Consider the following 18468-nt stretch of genomic DNA (forward strand, 5'->3'; position numbering starts at 1 on the left):
TAATACAAGTATTATCTCTTATTCTTCACTCTTCACAGAAATTTATCAAATAAAGTCATTAATCAATTTTTTTAAAAAAGGAATATCTACACATAAAATCAAAATCATAAAATCTCTAAAGAAATCACAACAAGTACGTCTTTGTGTCGATGTGGTAAGCAAAGATTTCTTAAACACAAAATATAAATCATAAAAAAAACTTTAAAAATTCCTTTTCATGAAAGATACAACTTAAAAATGAGCAGGCAACCATCAGACTGGGAAAAAATATTTACAGTATATATACCTGACAATAGACTCATATTCCAAATACAAAAAGTACTCCTAAAAAGGCAACTATAAAAAAGCTGAACAGCCCAACCAAAAATATAGTTGTTTGATAAGATATAGGAATGGTCAGTAAGCACATAATAAGGGGCTCAAAATCATTAGTCGCTAGAGAATACAAATTAAAACCATAATTAGGTATCATTTCATATCCACTACAATGGCTAAATTTTAAAAAGACCAGTAAACAAAATGCTATTAAAGATGTGGAGCAACTAGAACTTTGATATATCACTGCTGGGAATGTGAAGTTGTACAAGCACTTTGGAAAAGTGTTTGGCATCTTCTTTAAAAGGAAAACATTTATGAGTCAGCATTCCCAACCCTAAGTATTTACAAAACCAAGAAAAATGAAAATATGTGTACACAAAGACTCTGAGTATATTCATACCAGCCTTATAATTAATAGACCCAAAATGAAAACACAAATGCGCCTCAACAGGAAAAAAGACAAGCAAACTACCTGAACTACTACTCAGCAATAAAAGGAAATGAACTACTGAAGTAGCAACTCTGTAGATGGATCTCAAATAAGTGTCTTGAATAAAAGTAGCCAGCTAACAAAAACAAAACAAAATATATGACATTTAAGAACAAGCAAAACTGGATTTCCCTGATGGTCTGGTGGTTAAGAATCTGCCTGCTAATGTAGGGGACACAAATTCAATCTCTGCTCCAGAAAGATTCCACAGGCCACGAGGCCCATTTGCGACAACTATTGAGGCTGCAATCTGCAACTATGGAGGTCCATACATTCGAGAGCCCATATTCTGCAACAAGAGAAGCCATCACAAGATGCCTGCATACCGCAACCAGAGAAAGCCCACCTGCAGCAATGACGACCCAGCGCAACCAAAACTTAAAAAAAGGAAAGAACAAGCAAAACTAGTCTATGGTAACTGAAGTTAGAAAGTTTTGCCTCTGGAAGAGATGAGAATGGATAATTAATTAAAGGGGGAACAAGAGAACTTCTGGGGGTAGTGGATTTATATAGCATACTTAGTTTGGCTGGTACTTATTACATGGTATATACAACTGTCCATCAATTGACATCAAACAATTAAGATCTGTGCATTTTATTGGTGTAAATTAAATCTCAAGAGTTCTGGGACACATTCGCCTATTAAAATTAAGTGTATCAACTAAATTGGCATCCAAGGTGGAGCAGTGGTAAAAAGAATCCACCTGGAAATGCAAGGGAACACTGGTTTGATCCTTGGGTCAGGAAGGGCCCCTGGCATAGAAAATGGTAACCCACTCCAATATTCTTGCCTGGGAAATCCGATGGACAGAAGAGCCTGGCAGGCTACAGTCCATGGGGTCACAAAGAGAAGGACACAACTGAGCAAGTGAGCACACACACATCAAGTAAACCATGTGTTTTCTGCCCCCTGGAGTGGAAGTGAGGACTCTTTTAACCACTAGACAGCCAAGGAAGTTCCAACTAAATCATGCTTTTTTCCTCTTAAATTTCATATTAGAAACCTACATTGGACAGAGCAAGGTTACACAGATTAACTATTTTAAAATACAATTTTAACACTCCATTTACAGTTATTATAAAACAAATTAACACTATTTTTTAAGTAATACAGTCTCAAAACCTCAAAACTGAGGATTCAAATTTCATCTTATTTCTTCAAATCATTAACTTAGGTATGTCAATTATAGCTCCACAGAGCTTCCCAGATGGCAGCAGTGGTAAAGAACCCGCCTGTCAAGGCAGGAGATGTAAAGAGACACAGGTTCAATCCCTGGATCGGGAAGACCGACCCCCTGGAGAAGGAAATGGTAACCCACTCCAGTATTCCTGCTTGGAGAATCCCATGGACAGAGGAGCCCGGTGGGCTGCACCGCACAGGGTCACATAGAGTTGGACATGACTGAAGCAGCTTAGCACAAAATGGGAGGAGAGAATCATTCACTTAACTCGCCTGAGTTCTTACTTTCTTTTGATATTTGCAGTGCCTCACTTCTAGCAATAAGACAACAGGCCTCCCATGACTCACTTATTAAATCTATCATCTGATTGCAAAAGTCACTTCCATGCTCAACTGAATCCCAGTTTCCCTGGCCCTTTTCCAACAATCTTGCAAAGTGGCTATGATTTGAATAATACAAGCCAGGAGAGAAAGCACTGCAGGAGATGTTCTCAGCCTTACTAGAGTATAAGGAACAAGAGGATAGTGGGTTGGAGACATATTGTCACTGAAGGTTGCACGGACTGCAAAGAAAATGCAGAGGGCAGGAGATGAACCTAAGAAAAACTGAAAAGTCCACGTCATAGGATTGCTTTGAGAAGAAAAACTAAAGTACATAAAATGACTTTTTAAAATAATATATTAATAAAAATACAAATAAATTTTACATTTACTGGTGGGTGACTAACAAAAACAAGGGGACTTAATATAGGATTAAAGATTAGAAGTTTGCCAGGGCTAAGAAAAGAATTCCAGAAACTCAATTTATTTATGACTTGACTACAATCTTATATTTTTTCTTTCAGGAAAAAGAATTTTTAAAAAAAGGAAATCTGGCGGTTTCTCTGGTGGTCCAGTGGTTAAGAATCTGCCTTGCAGTGCAGGGGATGCAAGTTTGATTTCTGGTCAGAGAACTAAGATCCTACACGCCACAGAGCAATGGACGCCATAAGCACTGAGGCCAAGTGCACACACTAGAGTCTGTCCACCATAATGAAAGATCCTGTGTGCCATAACTACTGTAAGACCCAATGCAACCAAATAAATATATATATATATATTTAAAAACAGGAAATCTGTGCATACTACAACTGAAACTTTAACATATACTTATTCCTCAAATACAAAGAGAACAGGATATATCCTAAGGATTCACTATCCAGTTATGATCCATTATAGAATTAGAAAATAATTTTCTGTTTCTAACTACTATAAAATTATGCCTTCTTGGCTAATGGGAACCAAGTTCACAAAACTGAAGATGAAATGTTTATGCCTGGATTATAGTTGAACAGGGTCTTTTCTGAGGTATTACTCAGACACTGAATGCAATGGCATTAACTTACAGTGGCTTGTAGAGACAGAAGTGAAGTAGAAATCAGGTAAGAAGTTTTGAGCCAAGAAAAGAGATTACAACAAATGCAAACTTTACTCAATTGTAAAGGCTTTTTTCATTTTCATTTCAAAAGAAAATCTAAAACCAACTGGTACATATGTTCATACAAATGCAAAATGGTCTGTTAATGTAGAACCACTCAGATCAACCATATATATTCTGACATTCTAGAATTTCTATGTACATGTGCATTGATGTTATAGGTATTACTAAAAGATTTGTTTTTTTAAAATCCCCTATTTCCTGGATGCAACCCTATTTTAGAACTGACTAAAATTAACATACCTTTTTAGTAAGGCCAAGATCCCCTTTCTTGGGCATAAATCCAGGGTCTAAATCATTGGATTCAAGAAGTTTCTTAGTTGGTTTTCTCTGACGCTTACTTTCGTAATTTCCTGAAATGCATGTATCTTTTCATTAGATGATTTAGAAACTGGGCACAAGCTGATTTTTAAAAAAACTTATATATCATGCAAAAATTAGTCATCCTATTTTTTTGTTTTTCTCATGATATTCTGGGAAGAGACGGGGTAAAAATTTATTTATTCTAAAATACTAGTTAATGTAAAACAAAATAAGAAAATAGTTCTGAATATAGACACAAACTAATGTGAGGCTGTTCTAATGTCAATGTGTGTGTATATACTATATATATTTTTATATATATGTTTTTAAAATCACAAATGAACTAAGGGAGAAATCAAAAGGGCAGAACTGCATTCAGAGCAATCAACTGGTGGTAAAAAAAAAAAAGAGAAGTGAATTCAACAGAGCCAGAATTCTGGGCATAAATGGACCAAGAGTAGAACTTTTGTTCTGTTCCTAAATAAGTAGGGACACTTACTTACTTCATAGGACTGCTCTTAAGAATTATATAAAACAGCCAAATAACAGTTTGGCGCATAATAGAGATTATTCTTTTTGATTCTGTCTTATTTGATTCTGCACAACTGGACACCTTTCTAAAGAATAACATCACAAACAATTCTTGGGAATTTAAGAAAGTTACATGCAGAATTTTCCTTGGCTGACTACAATACTCAATAGTCAGTATTTTTTTAAAAAGTATAAAATTAAAAACAACTTCCCAAGTAACACAAAGATTGGTAAAAATCAGTATCTAAAGTATAATTTTTTTGTGTTTACTCAACTAGTATGCAGTGCTCTTCCTCAAAATCCTAGTCTGAGTGCTGATTCACACTGCAGTTGATCAACAATTATGAAGAGCAATAACAGTGTAAGGAGCCTAGTTTTGTTTTTTTTTTAATTATGTCTTCCTGACAGTACACTGCCAATTTATGATCAGTAACTGTATCCATTAGCCAGTACTGTGAGAATTTCCCAGGATCACGGATAGCTTGTTGTACAGATACACTACTGGCTTCCCATCAAAACATACTGAAATCTCCTGCATCCTCTAAGTATACCCACTTACAAACTGAGACCCATCCCCATCTTACCTGGTGGTTTAACTAGCAATTCCTCAGACTCAAGGGCAGGCCGTGGAGAGACTTCCGGAGCCACAGGCACAGATAAGGTCAGCTGTGGCAACTCAGCATGTCCACCTCCAAGTTCTGACTGAGCCAAGGGCCCTTCCAAAAATGGAGCCTCCCTTTCAAGAACTGGAGGCTCTTCTTTGGTTGAAATCAAAGAATTCTCATCCACCTGTTTGTTCTGAGCACTAGATCGACATCGGGCTAAAAGGCTTTCCTCTTCACAGCGGGAACTTACCTAAGAACAAAAGATAAACGGGCAATCCATAGGACAAAACTGTTGTGATTCAAGTGTTAAAAAGAATAATGTACTTATAAAGGAATGAAATTCTGACACATGCTACAAATGGAAGAAACCTGAAGACATAACACTAACCGAAATGAGCAGACACAAAATGACAAATATTGTATGATTTCACTTGTATGAGGTGAATTCTGTTAATAGGAAAATTGTCACAGAGACAAAAAAACTAGAATGGTGGTTGCCAGGGATTAAAGGAAGGGGGAAGTGGAAACATTTTAACAGCTACTGAGTTTCAGTTTGGGAACATGAAAAAGTTCCAAAGACAATGATGGCATACTTAATGCCACAGAATTTTATGCTTAAAAAATGGTCAGGGACTTCCCTGGTGGCACAGTTGGATAAGAATCTGCCAGTACAGGAGACACGGGTTCAATGCCAGGTCTAGGAAGATTCCACATGACACAGAGCAACTAAGCCCGCCAACAACATTACTGAGTCCGTGTTTCAGAGGCTGCACACTGCAACTACTAAAGCTGGCACGCCTAGAGCTGATACTGCACAAGACAAGCTACCACAATGAGAAGCCTACGTACCACAACTAAGTGTACCCCCTACTTGCCCCAACTAGAGAAAGCCCACGTGTAGCAAAGAAGAGCCAGGATAGCCAAGAACAAAAATAGATAAAAACTGGGAGTAAAAAAGGTTAAAATGATAAGTTTTATGTTATATATATATATATATATATCACTATAATTTTAAAGGGTAAAAACATCATTGACAGATACGACAAAAACAACAAAATGATCTCAGGAACAACAGAATGATCTCAATTCATTTCCAAAGCAAATCATTCAACATCACAGAGACTGAGAAACACTAAAGCTATAAAAATTCATTAAGGCCATAGTGATGATCTAAAAAAAAAGAAAAAAAAATCACTTTAAGTGAAAGTGTTAGTTTCTTTGCTGTGTCCGACTCTTTGAGACCCTATGGACTGTAGCCCGCCAGGCTCCTGTCCATGTAATTCTCCTGGCAAAGATACTGGAGTGGGTTGGCCATTTCCTTCTCCAAAAGATTCCCTAATGTGTCATCAATAAAAGCAGCTAATAATAAACTTCCAATGTTGAATTGATACATTAATGGGAAAGAAATATACCCATTTCTGTACTATAAAATGAGACTGCCAGATAATATAAGCAGAAGAAATAATAAAATCTGAAAGTCTTCATTTTGTAACCTCAAATGAAATTACTGATATAGACAAGGAATTATAATTGATTAAAAAAAAAACAGGGAAATAGCTGATGGGAAACAGGATATTCTGTTGGAGTCAAATTAATTATACGTGTACTCTTTGATCAAAAGAGGTGAAGCATAACTCAAACCAGAGAGATAAGTTAATCACCATTTTGAGCTAGTGGAGGTTAAATACTTTCCAATGTCATGCAACAGTTATGATGTAATCTAGCCAAAATGTTTAACTTGAATCTATCAAAATGTTAGTTAAAACTACCACTTAACAGGGAACCTAGAAGCAAATTGAGAAGGCAGATACTTTTAATATGTCACTCTCATCACTTACACAGAGTCATGAAAGCGGGGGACTGTCCTGGGTTTAAAGTGATTTAAGAAATACAACAACAAGATATAAAGTGTAGTCCTGGACTGGATCTTGTTTCAGATAAATTAAATGTAAAGGTTAGGAAATAACTGGGGAAATCTGAACAAGGATTTGTTATTAGATTTTTAGAGGTGCAAGTAGTAACAGAGTCAAAATATCTCTGCTGCTGCTAAGTCACTTCAGTCGTGTCCTACTCTGTCTGACCCCATAGACGGCAGCCCACCAGGCTCCCCCATCCTTGGGATTCTCCAGGCAAGAACACTGGAGTGGGTTGCCATTTCCTTCTCCAATGCATGAAAGTGAAAAGAGAAAGTGAAGTCACTCAGTCGTGTCCGACTCTTCGCGACCGCATGGACTAAAGCCTACCAGGCTCCTCCGTCCATGGGATTTTCCAGGCAAGAGTACTGGAGTGGGGTGCCATTGCCTTCTCTGCAAAATATCTCTAATTTACTTTAAAATACTTTGAGTTTCAAGCAATTCAAGTGAAAAATAAAGCAAATAGGTACTGTAACATTTGCTGACAGAATCAGGATCAAGCTATTATTTTTATATTATTTATATTATTTTTTACTAAATATTTTATCATAGTAATACTCCTAAATCATTAAAACAGTTTCAAAAGCAAAAGGGGAAAATACACACACACACACACACACACTGTACACACACAGTATGTAGAATCCTTTATACCTTTTCTGTATAACTAGCATACGCTAAATACTATGCCAGAAACTGGAAATAAAAACCTAAAAAACAAGATTCCAGTTAAGGAAACTAGTGTCCCGAGAAGATAAAGCATGATAATGAAGGCAAAACTGCAGTATCCTAAAAGGACTGATAAAACATTGTTGAAATGTTGGAATATACCTTGTGAACCTGTTCCTGTGTCTTCTTTTGTTTTTTCTTAGGAGCAAATATCTGATCATATTCTTCTGTATATTCCAGAAGCCACTTGCTTGGCTTCCTAAGGCGTTTCTTCTCTGATCGCACAGCTAAAAGAGGAGGCACAAGTTCAGTATTAAACAAAAAGTTAGAGAGAAATCCAATGTTTTCATATAGCCATCTCTGCATTTCCAAAGGAACAGAAATAGGAAATTCACAAAAAACACCATGGTTTAAGCTCCAAGAGGGTAAAAATGATTTGCTGTGGTTTATCTTATGTAAAAATTGGGAGGAAGGAAGACCTTTGTTGCTCTATCCACAAACAGCCCACCTAAGCTTAAGGAAATTAAACTGAAACTAGTCCTATAGCTGCTTCCCTGGTGGCTCAGATGGTAAAGAATCCACCTGCAATGTGGGAGACCTGGGTTTGATCCCTGGGTCAGGAAGATCCCCTGGAGGAGGGCATGCCCGCCCACTCCAGCATTCTTGCCTGGAGAATCCCAGGGACAGAGGAGCCTGCCAGGCTACAGTCCATGGGGTCGCACAGAGTCGGACACAACTGAGCGAGTAAGCACAGCAGAGCACACAGCATCCTACAGTGACAGAGCTAATAATACAATATAGATTCTAAATCAGGCAAAATCATAAAGAACACCATGTAGCATCTCTCTTAAGGGGGTTCCCAGGTAGTTAAATGGAGAAGGCAATGGCATCCCACTCCAGTACTCTTGCCTGGAAAATCCCATGGATGGAGGAGCCTGGTAGGCTGCAGTCCATGGGGTCACTAAGAGTCAGACACGACTGAGCGACTTCACTTTCACTTTTCACTTTTATGCATTGGAGAGGAAATGGCAACCCACTCCAGTGTTCTTGCCTGGAGAATCCCAGGGACGGGAGAGCCTGGTGGGCTGCAGTCTATGGGGTCGCAGAGAGTTGGACACGACTGAGGTGACTTAGCAGCAGCAGGTAGTTCAATGGTAAAGAATCCGCCTGCCAATGCAGGAGACATGGGTTTGATCCGTGGGTTGGGAAGATCCCCTAGAGAAGGAAGTGGCAACCCCCTCCAGTGTTCTTGCCTGGGAAATCCCATGGACAGAGGAGCCTGGTGGGCTACAGTCTATAGAGTTGCAGAAGAATCACACAACTGAGTGACTAAACAACTTCTCACTCGATTATGCAGAATATTAGATGAATATCCAGATAGAATATTTACCCTATCAGTACGACAACATGAATTTCAAAAGCATTTCACACGTACTTTCCGTCACAATTGTGATGAGTTTCACTTTAGAAACATCAAAAAAATAGTTATCTGTAAATCATTAAATGTATGCCAATATAGCATTTAAAAATGTATGGCATGTATCCCGACAGAATAGATAAGATATAGAATTCTGGGTACCTGCTTTAAAAATATACCTCTTGCCATGTTTTATAACCAAGTACCATACCATTTCTCTTTAAATTAACAGTGAAACAAATATCTATTATAATTCCCCTATAAAACTTTATCCTAGTCTTAATATACTTCACATGTTGTAATCAGTTTACTTTTCATACTGCAGAGGATGAGACAGTTAGACAGCATCACTGACTCAATGGACATGAATTTGCACAAATTTTGGGAGATTGTTAAGGACAGCAAAGCCTGGTATGCTGCAGTCCATGGGGTGGCAAAGGGTCAGACGAGACTTAGCGACTGAAAAACAACAAGAATCATTTTACTATACTATAAACTCTTTGGGAGCAGAGGCTAATGCCTACAGAATGCTGGATACAATCTACTCAAGAGGCCAGGAGTACTTCATAAATATGGTGACTTCGTTATTCTGAAGAAATAACGTTCAGAGAACGTTATTTCTGCCTCATTTTAATATGGCAATATGGGTGTTCTCTTAAAAAAAGGAAAACAAAAGAAAAGGTCACAGGCTCAGCAAGCACTGCGGCAAACTAGGGTACGGCACCCAGCGCAGTCAGCATGGAGGCCCAAGACACTGGGCACAACAAAAAGAGGGCAAGCATTGGAAAGGAGGGAACAGGTAAGCGGAGCCATCCATATCTGAGGCCCGGGTGCCCAGATGCACAGAATATATGGTTCTCAAGACATAGAAAGTTATAAAATAGCGGTGTTTTAGGCATGGGGCACCCTGAATGTGCAATTTTTCTGGCAGGTGCAGAGAAAGATGAGGTGCCTAAGATGCACAGGACATGGGGCACGCTTGTTGTGGGAGTCCCCGAGTGCAAGGTAGGATGTTCAAAGTGAGGAACACACTGGGAATAAGAAATATGACATCAGGGACATGGGTGATCCTGGGCACACTGCCAAAATGAGTAAGATATTGCTACATGCCACAATATCAGTAATCCACAGAAACATTATATTAAATGAAAAAACAAAGACAAAAAGATCATGCATTGTATAATTCCATTAATATAAAATGTCCAGAAAGGGCAAATCTATAGAGATGAGAGAGAAGACTAGTGGTTGCCTGGGACTAGGATCAGGAACAGGGGATAACTATGATGATCTTACAGAAATGCTATAAATATGCAAAACCTGATTCATAGGGATATTTGTGCAATTCAGTAAATTTACTAAAAAACATTTGCTTGCACACTTAAAAAGTGTGTGACTTTTGTAGAACGTAAACTTTACCCTGAGTAAGTTTAGATCTTTTCTTCAAAACACTGGTATTTCCCAAGAAACTAGAATACTAACAGCAACATCAATCCACCAATACAGATTATTAAACCCTGTCATACCTCTACTCTAGTTTTGGGATCTCAGAGGAAGAAGAATTTAAAGGGGGGGGTGGAGGCAAAAATATAAACAACTCTTCATAATAATGGCAAATTACTCAGCCCATATCTCCTGTTGAAAGTAAATACAAATACTGCATAAATATGTTTAAAAACCTAAATTAAATGAAGTAAAAACTGACAAAACTGTAAAGAACTACAAACCAAAATCCAATGGAAAGTAATAACCCATGGAAATAAGGAGAGCACTGAAACTGATTTTGTCCTGAGGACTTCTTGGCAACCCTGTTGGGAGGCAGGAGTTTAAAGGAGACTAAACTTGGGCCCCAAAAGACTCTATCCTCAGAGTTATAGTGACACGGAAGTAAACCGTATGCCAACCTCCAGGAGACCACAAGGAAAGGTGCTTTGGCACCAAGCAGAAGGGGAGCAGGAAAGAGGACAAGCCCTTCAGAAATTGTGACTGATCCTCCTGTCAGTTTACAGTCTGATGGACAGGAAAATTCAAGCCCCCGTAACAAAGTTAATAGGTCATATTAAACAAAATAAACAGGAATAATCATCTCAATAAGCACAAAAAAAAATCTGAAAAACTAAACAAACTGGGTATAGAGGGAATTTTCTCAGTCTGAAAGGCTGTGTATCAAAATCCCAATAAATAAATATCATAGTTAAATGGTGAAATCCCAGAAGCTTTCCTCCCTAACATCAGGGGTAACACAAGGGTGTCTGTTTACTCTACTTGTCCTCAACAATGCACTGAAGGATTAAGCTAGGGCAATTAGGCAAGAAAAAGAAACAAAATGTACCCAGATTAGAAAGGATGAAGCAAAACGATCTCTTTTGGCTGAAGACATTGCAACCCCATGGACTATAGCCTGCCAGACTCCTTTGTCCATGAAATTCTCCAGGCAAGAATACTGGAGTGGGTTGCTATTTCCTTCTCCAGGGGATCCTTCCTGACCCGGGGATCGAACCCGGGTCTCCTGCATTGCAGGCAGATGCTTTACCATGTGAGTTACTAGGGAAGCCCAGGAAATCCTAAGGAATTCATAATAAAATGATTAGAGCTTAAAAAAAAAGTTCAGCAAGGTTGCAACACATAAGATCAATATATAAAAGTCAACTGTGGGAACTCAAACCGGGGCTCTGTAACAACCTAGAGGGGTGGGATGGGGAGGAAAGTGGGAGGGAGCTTCAAAAAGGGAGGGTATGTATGTATACCTATGTCTGATTCATGTTGATGTTTGGCAGAAACCAACACAATTCTGTAAAGCAATTATCCTTCAATTAAAAAATTAAGTAAAAAAATTTTTTAAAAAGTCAACTGTATTTCTTACATACTAGCAATGGGAAATCCAAGAATGAAACTAAGAAAATAATCTTATTTATAATAGCACCAAAAAAGGATAAAAATACTAAGGGATAAAATGAACAGAAGAAATGCAAGAGTTGTACACTAAAAACTACAAAACATTGTTGAAAGAAAACAAAGATGACCTAAATTAATGAAATGCCATCTCTTGTTCATAGGTTGGAAAACCTAACATTGTTACAATGCCAACACTGCTCAAATTGACCTATGATTCAGCACAACCTCTATCAAAATCCAAGCTGGCTTTCGGTAGAAATGATAAGAAGCTCCTAAAATAAATACAGAAATGCAAAAATCCAGAAGAGTCAAAATGGTCTTGAAAAGGGATAAAGTTGGAAGACTTGTACTTTCTGATTTCAGAGCTACAATAATTAATTACTACAAAGATTAAGAATTTGTGGTACTGGCATATAGACAGACATATATATTAATAAAAAAGAATTGAGAGTCCAGAAATAAACCATCACATTTATGGTTAAAAGATTTTCAAAGAGGGTGCCAGGACCATTCAATGGGGAAAGAATACCCTTCTCCACAAACGGTGCTGAGACAACTGGATTAACAATGGTTACTTAGCTATGACACCAAAAGCACAAAGAACCAAAGAAAAAGTAGGCAAATCAGACTCTGTCAAAATTAAGAATGTCTGTGCTTCAAAATATATGATTAAGAATAAAAATGGTGACCCACAAAATATGAGAAAATATGTGCAAATCATACCTAATAGTGGACTTATATATAGACCATGTAAAGAATTCTTACAATTAAATAATAAAGACAAACAGCCCAATAAACATTTTAACTGATCAAAAAACATAAAAAAAGACGTTCAATATGGTCAGTCATCAGGGAAATGCAAATCAAAATCATAGTAATGAGATACCACTGACACCAGCCAGGAAAGCTTTGTCAAATAGGTGTATATGTAAAGGTAGACACCTTTGCAAAACATTCTGGCAGTTCCTCAAAACTTGTACAGCAGGAAGGCAGAATCAGTTAAGAAGTTACAGTACCCCAGGGCAAGTACAAACCCATGAAAAACAGAACTGAAATGGATTAGAAGAGCCAATTCACTTTACCTGAGACTGCCACTCCGAAAGCAAGCACAATTGAGCTCCCCCTTAAAGCTGAATGTTGGAGGTGTCCAACATTGCAGTTTTTTCGTTTCTGTCTAATCTGACTGGGAACCCAACTCAGGTCACACAGTTTGGACTCTTGGAGGCACTACAAATAAGGGAGAGAGGGAACATGTTGTGGAACCAGAGGGGCTATAGTGACATAGACAGGGGCCAGATTGGTAAGACTGGGAGAAAGTACTCAACTCCTGGCTTCTCTCTACAAAGGGAGGTAAAAGAAGGAGTATTTGGAAATCTGGATTTTTAGAAAATTGCCCAAGGGACTAGTACCTGTTTGGCCTGCTTGTGGAAGCTAACAGAGAGCTGGCTTCTTCAGATACCTGGGAGCTGCTGAGAATTAAAGACAGTGAGAAAGCTTGTTGCAATAGCAACAACTAACTTGCAGTACTGCAGAAAAACACAAGAGGAAGCAAGAGATTGCAAACTCCTGAAAAAGAAATAGACAAACCTCTCTGATTAGGAAACTACACACACAAGCCCACAGAACCCCATTCTACAAAAAAGATTCCAGAGATCCCCAGAATCTCTAGCCAATATGATTGGTATGCCTTCCCCTATATGAAGCCAGTCTGTAAAGACTCAAAAAAGTGGCTGTTTAATCAAATTCCAATGCATGATACTAGGGGCAGGGGGGTAGGGGGAGGAGGGATTATGAAATATATGAAGAAACAAGGAAACACATCCCAAAGAATCAAAATAAATCTCCAGAAACTAACCATAAACTAACAGAGATCTATGAATTATCAAAGAATTCAAAACAATTGTATCAAGGAAACTCAGTGATCTACAAGAGAACACCGATATCTAAAAGAAATTATGAGTCAACAAAAAATAGGAATAGTCAACAAAATATACTAGAATTCTTTAAGACTAAACTACTATTTTATAGAAAAACCTGTAAGTACTTTTTAAAATCCAGATTCATATCAAAATTATCCTGGGATTTCTTGAAGAATACAAATGCCCAGATGTTACTTTTTTCTCCAAAGCTCCAGATGTGTTTCTAATGAGTGGTCATGTTTAAAAACAAGTACACTCTATGATGATTTTTAAATCATCTAGTTTATTTTACTTCTTCTACTTCAAAATCAGTGCTACTATTTCATTTAGCATGTTGTCCAATTTCTCCATCCTTTTTTAAAAATTTTTCTTTAAGTCTTTATAAGCATAATAGAAAAGCTTTTGTGTGGGTGTATGCATATATATATATATTATGTATAATATATATTTTGGAAAAAATGAGTTATTGTCTAGCAAAAAATTTTATGACATTCATTCCATTTGTTTGACTTAATCTGAATGCGAGATTTCTAATTTATATTCACTCAAAACTTTGATATAATTCCATGCATTTTGGCATCAAGTATTACAGCTAAAAGTCTAGAAAGCTTATCATCTTAGTGACTTTAAAACATTTTTTGAATGAGGCTTGAAATTTCTAATCCAATTCTGAGAACCTAAAGAAATACTATGTTCTGTAAAAAACAAACAAAACTAAGAAATTAACATGTCTTACAACATTATTAACTAAACTACAGATTTTGTTCAAAATTTCACACATTTTTATCCTAGTGTCCATTATTTGTTTTCTTTTCATATCTTATTCAAAACTCCACTTTGTATTCAACTACACTGAGCAACTGAAGCTGCATGCAACAAATTCTGGAAAAATCTCTTTGCATTTTTATTTTCTATTTTCTATTTCCTTGCTATGGCTTCTTAAAATACACCCACTGTTTAAAAGTGGACAATTAATTTCCAAACACATGGGATTTTAAAAGTATCTTTGATATAAATTTCTCATTCTGATACTAATTGCTCATTTTAAATGCTTACTTCTCTGCAATTGCCCTTTGTGCTTTTTCAGTCTTCTAACTTTATTGAAGCTTTCAATGGCTTGGTCAGAGATCTTTCTTGGTAAAGGTCACATTACACTTGAAAATATACAGGTTATTTTCCAAAAAATCATTTAAATGCTTTCTTCTGTGCAATCACCCTTTGTGTTTTTTCTGTCTTTATTGAAGCTTTCAATGGCTAGGTCAAAGATCTTTCTTGGAAAATGTCACATTACACTTGAAAATATATGGGTTATTTTCAAATATCTTTTGCTACTGATCTCTAACATAATTCCACAGTGATAAGATAACACTCTAATTTCAGTACCTTTCAGCTCAGTTCAGTCTCTTTGGACTCTTTGCCACTCCATGGACTGCAGCACGTGAGGCTTCCCTGTCTATCATCAACTCCTGGAGCTTGAGCAAACTCATGTTTGAGTAAACAAATGTCCATCAAGTCAGTGATGTCATCCAGCCATCTCATCCTCTGTCGTCCCCTTCTACTCCAGCCTTCAATCTTTCCCAGAATCAGGGTCTTTTCCAATGAGTCAGTTCTTAGCAGGTGGCCAAAGTATTGGAGTTTCAGCTTCAGCATCAGTCCTTCCAATGAATATTCAGGACTGATTTCCTTTAGGATTGACTGGTTGGATCTCCTTGCAGTCCAAGGGACTCTCAAGAGTCTTCTCCAACATCACAGTTCAAAAGCATCAATTCTTTAGTGCTCAGCTTTCTTTATAGTCCAACTCTCACATCCATACATGACTACTGGAAAAACCAGAGCTTTGACTAGAGGGACCTTTGTCGGCAAAGTGATGTCTCTGGTTTTTAATATGCTGTCTAGGTTGGTCATAACTTTTCTTCCAAAGACCAAGCATCTTTTAATTTCATGGCTGCAGTCACCATCTGCAATGATTTTGGAGTCCAAAAAAATAAAGTCTCTCATTATTTTCACTGTTTCCCCATTTATTTGCCATGAAGTGATGGGATCGGATGCCATGATCTTAGTTTTCTGAATGCTGAGTTTTAAGCCAGCTTTTTCACTCTCCTCTTTCACCTTCATCAAGAGGCTCTTTAGTTCCTCTTCGCTTTCCACCATAAAGGTGGTATCATCTGCATATCTGAGGTTATTAATATTTCTCCTGGCAATCTTGATTCCAGCTTGTGCTTCATCCAGCCTGGCATTTTGCCTGATTTACTCTGCCTAGAAGTTAAATAAGCAGGGTGACAATATACAGCTTTGACGTGCTCCTTTCCCGATTTGGAACCAGTCTGTTGTTCAATGTCCAGTTCTAACTGTTGCTTCCTGACCTGCATACAGATTTCTCAGGAGGCAGGTAAGGTGGTCTGGTATGCCCATCTCTTGAAGAATTTTCCACAGTTTATTGTGATCCACACAGTCAAAGGCTTTGGTGTAGTCAATAAAGCAGAAGTAGATGTTTTTCTGAAACTCTCTTGTCTTTTTGATGATCTAACGGATGTTGGCAATTTTATCTCTGGTTTCTCTGCCTTTTCTAAATCCAACCTGAACATCTGGAAGTTCACGGTTCACATACTGTTGAAGCCTGGCTTGGAGAATTTCAAGCATTACTTTGCTAGCATGTGAGATGAGTGCAGATCCAGGATAAAACCCACATCTCTTGCCTCTCCTGCTTTGGCAGGAATATTCTTAACCTGTGAGTCACCTGGGAAGCACCACAATCATCTCAATTGGTGCAGAAAAGACTGAATTCAACACTTTCTCCTAATAAAAGACACTCAACAAACTAGGAACATAAAGAAATAATCTAAAATAAAGGTTATATATGAAAATCTTGCAGCTAACATGAGCATCTATGGTGAAAAACTGAAAGGTCAGGAAAAGGACTAGGATGCCCATTCTTGCCAACTTAACATGACACTGGAAGTCGGAGCCAGAGCAATTTGACAAGAATTATAAACAATTATAAATAAAAGACATTCAAATTGGAAAGGAAAAAGTAAAATGATGTCAGTTCATAGATACCATGACCTTATGTAAAGAAAACCCTAAAGATTCCACAAAAAAGAAAAGCCGTAAGAATAATGAATTCAATAAAGCTGAAAGATAGAAAAATCAACATTTAAAACTCAGTTGTGTTTCTGGGCTTCCCTGGCGGCTCAGTGGTAAAGAATCTGCCTGCCAATGAAGGAAACATGGGTTCAGTCTGTGATCCAGAAAGATTCTACATGCAGAGGAGCAGCTAAGCCCGTGTGCCATAACTACTGAGTCCAGGAGCCACAACTACTGAAGCCTGCTCACCGTAGAGCCTGTGCTCAGCAACAAGAGAAGCCAGCGCAGTGAGAGCCCTGGACACTGCAACCAGGGAGTACAGCCCCCACTTGCCACAACTAGAGAGAAGCCCTCGCAGCAACGAAGACCCAGAACAGTTGAAATAAACATTGTTTTAAAAACATCAGACTATGGGTTGATGTTTAGTAGAAACCAACACAATATCGTAAAGCGATTATCCTGCAATTAAAAATAAATGAATTATATTAATTAATTTTAGTTTGTGTTTCTATACAATAACAACAAATAATTGAAAAAGGAAATTAAGAAAACAATCTCACAATACAGTAAAAAAGAATAAAACACTCACAAATAAACTTAAGCAAGGATGTGAGGGAGTTGAGTACTAAACACAAATAAATGAAAAGACAGTCTGTGTTCATGGATTCAAAGATTTAACATTAATAAAACATCCATACTACACAAGTGATCTTCAGACTCAGTACTCTATCAAAATCCCAATGTCATTTTTTGCAAAAATACAAAAAAGCCATCCTATACTAAAAGTACTCTTGACAGACTGATTATACATTGTTTTCAAAACATACTACACAACTACAGTAGTCAAAACAAACTTGTTATTACCATAAAGACAAACATATAGATCAACAGAACAGAGAGTTCAGAAATAAACCCTTAAACATTTAAATTATCTCTGACAAAGGATTTCCAACAGTTTGGACACCTGATGCAAAGCCAACTCACTGGCAAAGACCCTGATCCTGGGAAAGATTGAAGGCAAAAGCAAAAGGGGGTGACAAAGAATAAGATGATTAGGTAGCATCATGAACTCAATGGACATGAATCTGAGCAAATTCCAGGAGCTGGCAGAGGACAGAAGAGCCTGGCATGCCAGGGTCCATGAGGCTGCAAAGAGTTGGACACAACTTAGCGACTGAACATACATGGGGAAAAGTACAGCATGCTTAATAAATGGTGCTGTACAATAATGCACATATAGTTAAGACTGTAGCATACACTTTCAACTTTTTCAGAAGGTACATTCATGTTTTTTACCATAATAAATATAAAGTGCTGATATAAACGCAAAGCAAAAAAACCCCAAAATATCACATATTATATGATTCCATTTATATGAAATGTATAGAACAAGCAAATCTATAGACAGGGCCGAAATGAAGACAGATTGATAAAGGTTGCAAGATTTCTTTCTAGGCTGATGTAAATGTTCCAAAATTAATCATGTTTATGGATGCACAAGTCTCTGAGTATACTAAAAACCACTGAAGTACAAACTTTCAAAAGGTGAACTTTATGATATGTGAATTATATTTCAATAAAGCTGTTAGAAAACAGAATCTACTATGGTAAACATCATGGAGAAATCTTTTAAGGAAAGTCAGTTTTATCCTCAATGCATAATACTTATA

General features: G+C 37.4%; 1 protein-coding gene across 5 annotated transcripts in view; it reads right to left on the reverse strand.

Annotated features, from left to right (window-relative positions):
* Window positions 1-18468, reverse strand: part of NSD1 (nuclear receptor binding SET domain protein 1) — a 147822-nt gene that overhangs the window by 54194 nt on the left and 75160 nt on the right. For all 5 annotated transcript variants that reach the window (XM_040240475.1, XM_040240477.1, XM_040240474.1 and 2 more), the window contains 3 exons: window positions 7649-7773; window positions 4884-5154; window positions 3709-3818 (listed from right to left, as the gene is read on the reverse strand). In XM_040240475.1, coding sequence (XP_040096409.1) covers window positions 3709-3818; window positions 4884-5154; window positions 7649-7773 — 506 coding nt within the window. The remainder of the gene's footprint in view (window positions 1-3708; window positions 3819-4883; window positions 5155-7648; window positions 7774-18468) is intronic.

The sequence above is a fragment of the Oryx dammah genome, unplaced genomic scaffold, assembly GCF_014754425.2.
Source record: "Oryx dammah isolate SB20612 unplaced genomic scaffold, SCBI_Odam_1.1 HiC_scaffold_5, whole genome shotgun sequence".
In the NCBI taxonomy this organism is placed as follows: domain Eukaryota; kingdom Metazoa; phylum Chordata; class Mammalia; order Artiodactyla; family Bovidae; genus Oryx; species Oryx dammah.